We start from the raw sequence: 10,341 nt of genomic DNA, 5'->3' as shown, positions 1-10,341 counted from the left end.
ATTTTATTACATATTAAAAACAATATTATATATTAAGTGGTTACAATGGTTTGCAACCAACTAACCATAATTGAAAAAACCTGTGTAATAGTGATGGAGGGAGCAAGAGGTCTTGAAAATAGAAGACATTCTAGACTTTCAAACCAGAAACCAGAAGGATATTGAAACTTTCCTTTTAAAAGCTCAAATGTCAGTTTCCAAAGCACACCTAAGACACACCTAAGACTCTGGACTACTTTCCCTTAGTATGAACTGTATCCATAGTAACTGGTCTGTATGATCTCATTGGGGGGACCATTGTGGGGGTGTCTGAACCAGCAGATATACGGGAGGATGAACAAGGTTGGCTTTCTGTTGGTGTTTGGAGAGGCGTCTGGTCGGTGCAGTGTTCTGTGTAATTTGACTGATTTATAGTGAAGTTGTGTGAGTCTGTAAGTGTGTATGTGTTTGTGTGTGTTTAGCTGGGTGTTTGGGTTTTTTGGCTTTTGCTTGCGTGCGTATTTTAGAGAGAAGGTGGATTTTGTTTTGTTTTATTTTTTTTAATTTATTTTCATTCTACCTATTATTTTTTTATATTTACCTATCATCTACCTACCTATCATCTACCTACCTAACCATACCGACCTGTCCTCTACCAACCTACCTACCTACCTAGTTTGTTTATCTGTTTGTCTGGGTAGCCTTGCTACCAGTAATGTGTGGTCCAAAGGATGAGTTGACAGCAGTGCCCGCCCCTGCATATGAGCCCCTCGGGGCCCAGTATGACATTGTAAGGACCATAGGCCAGGGAAGCTACGCCCAAGTGAAACTGGCCAACCACCGGCTCACGGGCACAGCCGTGGCGATAAAAGTCCTGCCGAAGGAGAAATTACACTACTACCTAATTAGTACAGAAGTGGGGATAATGAAGAGGATGAACCATCCCAACATCGTTTCTCTGCACCAAATCATTGAAACCGAGAAGAATGTCTTTCTGATCCTGGAACTGGTTGATGGATATGAGCTACTTGACTGGATTGAGGAATCTGGCTTCCTGCCTGAAGGCCTAGCCCGGAAAATATTCAGACAAATCGTTCATGCCATGTGCTACTGCCATGACATCGGTGTAGTTCACCATGATCTCAAGCCAGACAATATCATGGTTGATTCTACAGGCAACGTCAAAATTGTAGACTTTGGGCTGGGTGCCTTAGTCGAGCCTGGAATGAAGCTGTCTAGGTTTTGTGGTGCCTTACAATTTTCTGCCCCGGAATACTTCCTGCAACAACCATACGACGGCACCAAAGTTGACACATGGAACTTAGGCGTCATTCTGTATTTTATGGTGACTGGAGTCCTGCCATTCGAAGGTGCTACCTATAAAGAACTTGAAAGCCAGATTTTACTAGGACAATATGCTATTCCCCACCACCTCTCAAAAGAGCTACAAGAGATTATCCGGTTACTTCTAACTGTAAACCCTACAGAAAGACCAGCACTGAAGGACATCATGGCACACCCGTGGCTTAAGAAAGAAGAGCCAAGTTCATCAAGTCACTCTGATAAGATGGACCCTAGCCACCTGGACCCTGAAATCATGACGGTCATGGCAGACATGGGGTTTGACCCACGTGAGGTCCAGAAATCTTTCACTGATAAGCTGTATAATGAACCTATGGCAACTTACAGCCTACTACAATGCCAGGCACGCCAGCAGGATGACTACACCAGCCAGCCTGAGCCAGTGAAACCAGGAGTAACACCTTTCCCCACTCTCACAGATCCTACCACCTTCCCTTGTTACCAAAAGAGGATGACTAATCCACCAGCCATTCGAGTCTTTCTTTCATTATCTTCAAAAACTGACTCTTCTAAGAACAAAGAGAAAGTAGGGCAGAGGCTAAGAAGAAGTGCCACTGAACCTGTAATGCTGCCCCACTGCCCACAGAAAAGGATGATCACTTTTTTTGAGGACAGTGTCTCCACAGGGACACAGCACAATCTGAGTATGAACTCAATCCGAGGTGCATACAGGAGCTGGAAGAAGTGGACAAGGAGGATTGGGGAAAGTTTATTACAACTCTGCTGCTGCTGTGTGCCACACAAGAAGAGAAGAGTGGTGCCCCAAAGGGAGGCATAGCAGAAAAGACAGGAAGCCAGAGGCCAGCTAAAGGTGCTGAGGTCCTGTGGATTATGAGGTCACGGTGTTGGGGATCATTCATGAACAGACTCAAGGAGCTGCTGGGAGGGATCCATGCAGAAACTCTAGAGGCCTGGAAAGATCCAAAGATCCACACCAAATGGCTCAGGAGTCTTGGTGTGGATTCCATTCCTCAGGGATATAGGCAAGACAGCCGCCTTCCAGAGCATCCCGGGTAACAAACTGAACGTGAGCTTGAAGACAGATGCCCTTCTGCCTGCCAAGTATCTTGTTGGACTGGGGCATGTCCCTGTGCTGCTCCTCTTGATGGGGTAGATTACAGTTGTTCTCAAATCTCTCTTTTACAATCAAATTTATCATAAAGACTGCACACTAATCTTAGAATAAAGTCTATAGAGGCAGAATATCGTTGAATGATAGAGATATGGATAAGGGATGTGTTGATAAGCCAAAGTTTGCTGATAACCACCAGAACCCTGAAAGAAAGACAAAGAAATTCCCCCATAGAGCCAGTAAATATGGCACTGTCTTTTTCTTGTTACCTTCTATCCTCATGGGGGACCAGCTTTAAACTTCATTACCCATTTCTCTGCTAACTCTAATTTTAAGAAAAAGAAGCATAATGGCCCTCTCAAATCAAAATTTAAGATACCATATGAAAGTGGGTGGAGAGAGCAGAGTCACTCAGAGGATCATTATGGGAAAGTGATCTCTTTGTGGACAGGAATAGAACCTGAGTTCTACCTCTGGCCCTGGGCAAAGACGTAACATTCTAAGCTGCCCAAAGCCTGAAGTCATTGTCAGGAGCCATCATAGGACAAGCTAATAACTAACTCAGGTGATCTTCCTGAGATCGTCTCCCTAGAATTAGAATAATCCACAACAGATTTTCTCCTATAGGCAAGGCCCAGGAGAAAATTATTTTAGGAAAGATTCTGCTTGATATGCTTTCCTGTTATTAAACATGTATCACAATCGCTAGGTATTAGCCTACCCTTTTGAGCAGCTCTCTGTAGAACAGTGATGTACTGTCTTTTAGTGATGCTGTATTGACAAAAGATGACTTCTTAATTTTTAATGATGATCCTATAAGAATTCCTAAAATTATATCAGTATTTATTAAGTTCTTTTATAGTGGGACTGCTATTAGATCCTTTATGATAGTCAAAACTGCAATGAGAACTATGCCAATCTTGCAGGTGTCACCAGTTAATTGCTTCTAGATAAAATCCAGTAATTCTACTACTCAGAGCACATTCTAAGAGGTTGTAAAACCATTAGCCAAAGGTCATAAAAGGAGAACTAATGATTTGTTATGGGTGCTAGGACAGAAGATACAATATTGTTTATCTATGCAAAACTTCACTAATAACCTTTAGTTATGTTTTTGACCCTCCATGTACCTGTGGAGCTATGACAGGTGCTGAGTGTTTAGCCAGATAATTACTTCTAATGGATATGCATGTAAACTTTCACTGTTGTAAACTTCATATTCGATTTATTATTTGAATTTATGTATAAACTTGTGATGAAATTTTTACTATATGATCATGTATTCTGGAAGATAATTGCTGAGGACAAAGAGAAGAGCGCTCTCTCTCTCTCTCTCTCTCTCTCTCTCACACACACACACACACACACACACACACACACACACACACTCATTCTCCTTGTCCAGGCCTTGCTTAGCATTATCCCCTTTATTCCCCTCTTTTTAGAATTTCCCTGTCCCACTTAGGATTGTCATGATCATTATGCTTTCCCCCTTTTTCTTGGAGAGCTTTCATGGAAACTTTTACAACTTAGAAATAAATGCTCAAATCACTGTTCAAAGTGTTCTTTTTCTTCCTGCGACTTGAACTAGCAAGCTGAAAGTTAGAGGTGCACAATTCCTGCAGAGATAGATCAAAGGCTACTTTACTTAATCCTCCACTATTAGGCTACAGGTGTTAATCACCTAAGCCAGTGGCCTTTAACCCTCAGAATGTACAAGGAAGTTTTTAGGGCGTTTTAGAAGTTATCAGCATTCAATATAGTTAGAGAGCTAGAATATCCCAAGACCATCAGTGTTTAAAGCCACACCAGAGTCCTACCCTGTGTCCTAATTCAACCTGCTCCAGGCTGGGAGGCATGGGACCCTTTCTCTATGTTCTCTGAATGCCATCCAAACTCCTAAGCATGCTGGCACTGATCCATTGCTGTTTTGGATGTAAAGTCAAGAGGGCACAGTTGTTTCTCCTCTCACCAAGGTGCTTAGTTTTAGCTTCCCTATCTCATTTTTCTTTCAAACTGTAATAAAATGGTCCTTAAGCTTCTGAGTTGTTTTCAAATCATTTCTCTCATCATGGTGTACAGAAGGGGGAACTCCAGTATGCAGTAACATGCTACCTGTGGGTTGTGTTGTATTTTTACTCACCATACTGAATTTGCTTAAATTGAGCACATTGTCTTAACCCACAGAAGCACTTAGAGACCTGTTAATTTCTCTGTGGATCCAGGGTCCCACCTGTCTTACTTTTTAACACCCACAGGACGGATGGCAGGAGGTTGAACATCTACATATGAAACACCCCACATGAGTGAGGCATGGGGACTGAGTTGATGTGGCTTTGGGGAGCATTGAGGCTCATAGGCGCGCTCAGGATCCAACCAGCTCCCCAAGTTTCATGCTGAAGGAAGGGGCAGAACAAAGGGAGACTATGCATTAAAGTGGCTGTGCCTTGTCTGTCCATCATGCCTTGTGTTTCTGTTAAACCCATATTCAGTAAAGATTGTATATGGTTAATACATTTTTAAAAACTCCTAGTCTCATTATGAAGTACAGATGATCCTTGGGTTTTGTGGGTTATGGTCCAGTAAACCTGTAAGTTAAAAAAGTCAGAGTGCATCCCTCCACCTCCACCTTTCACCCCTCACCCCCCCACCACCCCTCTTGTATGTCTTCAGTGCCTGCATTTGAAGGTGCCTTCAAGTGGGAGGACTCACTTTCTACCTTAGTTGATACAATGTCTCTGGTTTCTGTGCTGTATAAGTCAGGCTAGCTGGTCTTTTCTTTTGGGGGCCCTTCTTGCTTCTGCTGTCCACTTCAGTAAGGAGCTGTGGGTGTACAGATGTGCATGCTATTGTTCCAACTGTCAAATGGATTCTGGGGGTTTGCACTCAGGTTATTGCTCTAGGACAGCATATTTCATTCTGAGCCACCTCATTGCCCCCCTCTTTTTTCTTTGAGACAGGATGTCAATGTATCCCAAGTTTGCATTGAACTCTTTATGTAGCTGAGGATGACATGGGACTTCTAGTCCTGCTGTCTTGTTTATGTTTTAGAACTCAGGCGTTCATGCATGCCAGTCAGCCACTCTGCAATATAGCTACATCCCCAGTTATTTTGCACAGCCACTGTCGGGGACTGCTCTGCCAAATGTTGGCTCCTGCACTGCCAAGAGGTTGGGGGCCAAAATTGTTAGAGCCTGTGGACAATGGAGGGAATGCTTGCTGTGTGACAATTCCTGGAGAGATGCATACACATATGCACTCACTCCAGACAGGGAGCCTCCAACAGACTAGAATACAGATACCACCTCTGCTGGTTTGAATAGGTATGGTTCCCATAGATAGATTCATGTAATATTTGAATGCTTGGCCCTTAGGGAATGGCAGTGTTGGGAGGCGTGGCCTTGTTGGAAGAAGTATGCCACTATGTAGACAGACTTTGAGGTCTTACATGTGCTCAAGCTACATCCAGTGTGGTGCATAGTTCCGTTTGGGTCACAGCCTTTGAATCGAGATGTAGAACTCTCAGCTTCTTCTCTAGCATTGTGTCTGCCTGGACACTGCCATGCTTCCCGGCTCGATGATAATGAACTAAAGTTCTGAAACGATAAGGGAGACCCAATTAAACATTTTTCTTTATAAGAGTTGTAGTGGTCATATGCCGGGAGCCAAACCCAGGAAATTACCTGCTGTTCTGGGAAACCTAGTCAATACAAGGTTAAGAAAGGGCTTTCACGGGTCAGGTCCCAGGAACTTAAAGAATGTCTGGCATTTCCTGGGCGCCAGTTCCGACAGTGGGATGGTCTAGGGCAATAAGGATATGACAGTGGACTGGTCTTAGACAAGAAGGATTCAATCAATAGTGGGGTAGCCCTAAGCAATGACCCTCACCCAAACTTCCCATATTGCTGTGTCTTTATAACCTGCCCCAGAAATTAAAGTTTCAGAGCTTCATCAGAACTCCAGACTAGCTCTCATTCTTTGTGTCTCTTGTCCCTTCATTCTCCCCTTCATCTCTTGTCCCTTCATTGCCCCCTTCCCTAGGGTCTCGTCGAATCCCCGTGGGCCGGGGCAGTCATGGTGTCTCTTCACAGAAATAAATACCAAACTAAGACAGAAGCTGGCACTAGGTACTGTTGGACTGGGGTATTGTTGGAATAGGCTTGACTATGTTTCTGTTTGGAAGAATATAGTTTTGGGGACTGTGGGTTAGAACAGCAGTTGAAAAATGTAGGTGTGTCTTAATGGGCCATTCTACTAGGAACATATAAGACAGTGGTGCTGATGGTGATCTGAACTGTGGGGGCCTGGCTCAAGAGGCTTCAGAGGAGAAGAATTTTAGTATGTTGCCTAGAGATCATTCTTGTGATATTTTGGTAAAGAATGTGGGTGCTTTTTGTACTTATCAGAAGTGCATGCCTGAGTCTAAGGTGAAGAGATTTAGATTAATTGCATTGGCAAAGAAAATCTCCAAACATTCTAGCATAGACTGTTGAGTCCTTCACTTTTATGAAAAGCTGCTACCTGCTGCCACCTCCGCTACCTGCTGTCACCGACAGCAGTTGGTCTGCTGCAGACCAACTCCACAGGAGCTGTGCTACTGGGGGGGGGGGGGGGGCATGTGGTGCTCTGCCATGTGGATTAGGCAGCCAAACAGACCCAAACAGACCCATACAGACCTCACTTTCTGATACCATGTTGGGGGCCGACTTTTAGCAGAAAGCGGCTATCAGCTTTGCAGCCATCTTGAGCCATATACCCTGACATGAGACTTGGATTACAATAGCCTACAACAGCTGAGCACACTCTGATAATCTTGGTTTAGATACCTTGGGTGTGTGAGATTAAAGGTGTGTGAGATTAAAGGTGTGTGAGATTAAAGGTGTGTGAGATTAAAGGTGTGTGACTTAAGAGTGACCTAGAGATCAGATTTAGAGACAAGACCTAAGGGCATGATTATAGGTGTGACCAAAAGGCATGGCTTAGAAGTAAGACATATAAAAGGCAGAGGCAGACAGAGAAGCAGACACTTCAGAGAGTACAACTTGGAACTAGGAATTAGGTTAGAGAGAACAACTTGGAGTTAGTTATTAGACATTAGGCACTTGGCACTTTGAAGAAGAAACTTGGAACTTGGAGGCACTAGGAATTAGGGACTAGGAACTTAGGACTTGGGACTTGGAGAGAGGAAGAGAGACTGAAGAATAAACGGGATTGAAACACATTCTGTCTGGTCTCCATTCTTTGAGTCCGGCCTCACTCTCTCTCTCTTGCTGAACCCCGACCGGCAGACCGGAGTGGCAGCTTGGACTGGGATACAGTGGCCGCCAAACATGGGGCAGCCTGGGCCTCAACATTTAGCTCGGGCCGCAACATTTTTTGGCACCCGAACAGGGACCAGCTTAGGCCACGACATTTTTTGGCCACCCGAACATGGGGCTAGTGTGGTTCTCAACAATACCAGACTACATAAGCCCGCAAACACACACACACACACACACACACACACACACACACACACACACACGTATATTGATTGGTAAGGAGCTTCCAATTGTCAGGAGGGACCCTAGATGCCCAGATAGGCCTGGCCAGCCTTTCCTGGGCTGAGGAGTTGGTGTTTCACTGCCCCAGTCCATATGACTGGCCTCCTGGCTGACCTACGACTTAGGACTTTGACCGCTGGGTGACTCCCTTCCTCGAAAGCAGTTCACAGTCCCCCCCAAGTTCTTGCAGCAGCTGGAAATCCTGGTACCAGGTTGAAATGCTTTCTGGTGATCTCTGGGAGTTCATTGAGGCCCCTAGTTATTCTTGTGACAAGCAGATATCTAGGCTGCTTGCCTGATTCATTACCAACTTTTCTTTTGGGACTCCAAATAGCTCGGTAAACCCTCCCCCCAAACCCCCACCCCCATCACTCAACGGGCACTACATTGTCTTTGGCTGTACCCTCAGACACCCACTGGTTGTCTCCTGAAAAACCTCAAATCTCTAAAATTAATGCCTGATTTGAGGCCTTCCAAATTGATACACGTCTGCCATAAGGTCTGGATTCTGTGTAGTGAAAAGCAGTGTCCTAGCTTGGTTCTGAAAAGTAAGGGTGTTCTGAGGAACCTCCGGTTGCATAGTAATTTCTTTGAACAAAAGGCTTTTGAGTTCCTGAGTTCCCTCATCTGCTAGAAGAGCAAGAGAACTGTTCCAAACCCCGACCTGGTGATAATAGACCTGGTGTGAGGGAGTAGATGGGGATTAGCTCCAAGTTGGATCTTCCCCCACAATCAGTTTAGAATCAACAGCTGCCCCTCCATGCCCCCTAAAGGCAAATTAGTTTTTAGAAGGGAAAGAAAGCACCATAGTTGTCTGCCTTTTGAATTAGAAAAGCCAGGGAAGAGGATGGAGAAAACACACGCTCTTTAAAATGTAAAATACAGGAGGTTGTAGAGACAGCTTAGCTTCTCAGTCATGAGGACCTAAGGTCAGTTCCCATGTAGTAGTAATAACCCATGTAATAACATTCGTACACACAAAGTGATCATAAAAACTAAACAAAATGGTCTGGAGAGATGGCTCAGCAGTTAAGAGCACGGACACTTTTTCCAGAGATCCTAAGTTCAATTCCCAGCAACCACATGGCAGCTTGCAACTATCTATAATGGGATCCAATGACCTCTTCTGCTGCGTATTCATATAAATAAAATAAAAATTCTTTAAAACAAAACAGAGTTTGAAAGAGAGAGGTAGCATGGCTTTGTTGAAGCTCTTTGAAGAATTGTTATTTTCTCTTGGTAAAGCAAGGCTATGAAATTTCTTTCCTTTTAAAATATCCTTTAATTCCCTTCAACCTACTCTCATTTGATTGATATTCAAAAATATGAGATCTGAGTTGTAGCTTACACTGTGGGTGGAAATATGACATCCTAAAGTGCCCTGAAGATTAATTCACAAAAACTTGCTACTGTCAATCCAAACTAACCTGTCCATCATCTGAACAGGATGCTCTCACAAAACTGTAATCTGGACTAGAAGGAAGATTTAGCTAACATTTCTTGCTCTTGCAGAGAACTAGGGTTGTATTCCCAGCACCCAGGTCAGAAGGTTCTCAATCACCTGTGACTCTGGCTCTAGGGATCCAACACTCTCTTCTGGGTTCCTCCAGTGCACACACATGCACATGGGCGTATCCCCTGCCCCATACATGCATGTCTTAGTCATTGTTCTATTGCTTTGAAGAGATACCATGGCCAACACAGCTGTTTTAGTTTGCTTAGGGTTTCAGAGAGTTAGTCTGTGATCGTCACAGGCTGTGTGCAGACAGGCACTGAGCAGTAGCTGAGAGCTACATCTTGACCTGTAAGGAGGAAGAGTGGGCATAGCATGGGGTTTTAAAACCTCAAAACCCAATCCCCAGTTGTGGAGAGCTCTTAGTGCCACTTCTAAGAATTCGACAAGAATTTGACATTGGGCTAGTTCATGGAAGTAGACTCAGATTAGAATGTTTACATTTGGACAAATACAAAGCTCCTGGTATTCACAGACAAGGAGTGTGTGGCATTTCTTTTATCTTGGTCATCCTGGTAAGTCCTAGTCACAATGACCCTGGGGCTTTGTTTATTGCCTTGTTTACTTTGTCTTTGATCTAAGAATTGACCTTATTGTTTGCATGTATTTAGAATGTTATAAAAGCAGAGATGGGGTGGGGGATTGGATGGGGAAAAATAATGATGCTTCAGCCACAGCACTGGCAGGAGTCATGTTATAATGTTGTCTAATTGTCTTTTCATTCTTTAATCCTCACTCCCTCCCTTGAGACCCTGTTGACAGACTAAGCTGGCTTGGTCACCCAGAGACACACTTCTTCCAAGACCACACCTCTTAATACTTCCTCAATCAAAGATGTACCCCCTGCTAAGTATTCAAATAAATGAACATAT

General features: G+C 44.0%; 1 protein-coding gene across 1 annotated transcript; it reads left to right on the top strand.

Moving 5' to 3' along the window:
- The first annotated feature begins 694 nt into the window (after window positions 1-694).
- Window positions 695-2,119, top strand: LOC117710381 (sperm motility kinase Z-like). The gene has a single exon (XM_076935250.1). It carries the CDS (start codon window positions 695-697, stop codon window positions 2,117-2,119), a length of 1,425 nt encoding a protein of 474 aa, XP_076791365.1.
- Window positions 2,120-10,341: the final 8,222 nt, after the last annotated feature.

This window comes from Arvicanthis niloticus, chromosome 6 (assembly GCF_011762505.2).
Source record: "Arvicanthis niloticus isolate mArvNil1 chromosome 6, mArvNil1.pat.X, whole genome shotgun sequence".
Lineage (NCBI taxonomy): Eukaryota > Metazoa > Chordata > Mammalia > Rodentia > Muridae > Arvicanthis > Arvicanthis niloticus.
Note: the sequence above shows the minus strand (reverse complement) of the source record. Positions and strands in the feature narration are given on the sequence as shown.

Excerpts from the sequence above, each read along its gene's own strand:
- LOC117710381 (XM_076935250.1), top strand. The coding sequence starts at position 695 with ATGTGTGGTCCAAAGGATGAGTTGACAGCAGTGCCCGCCCCTGCATAT.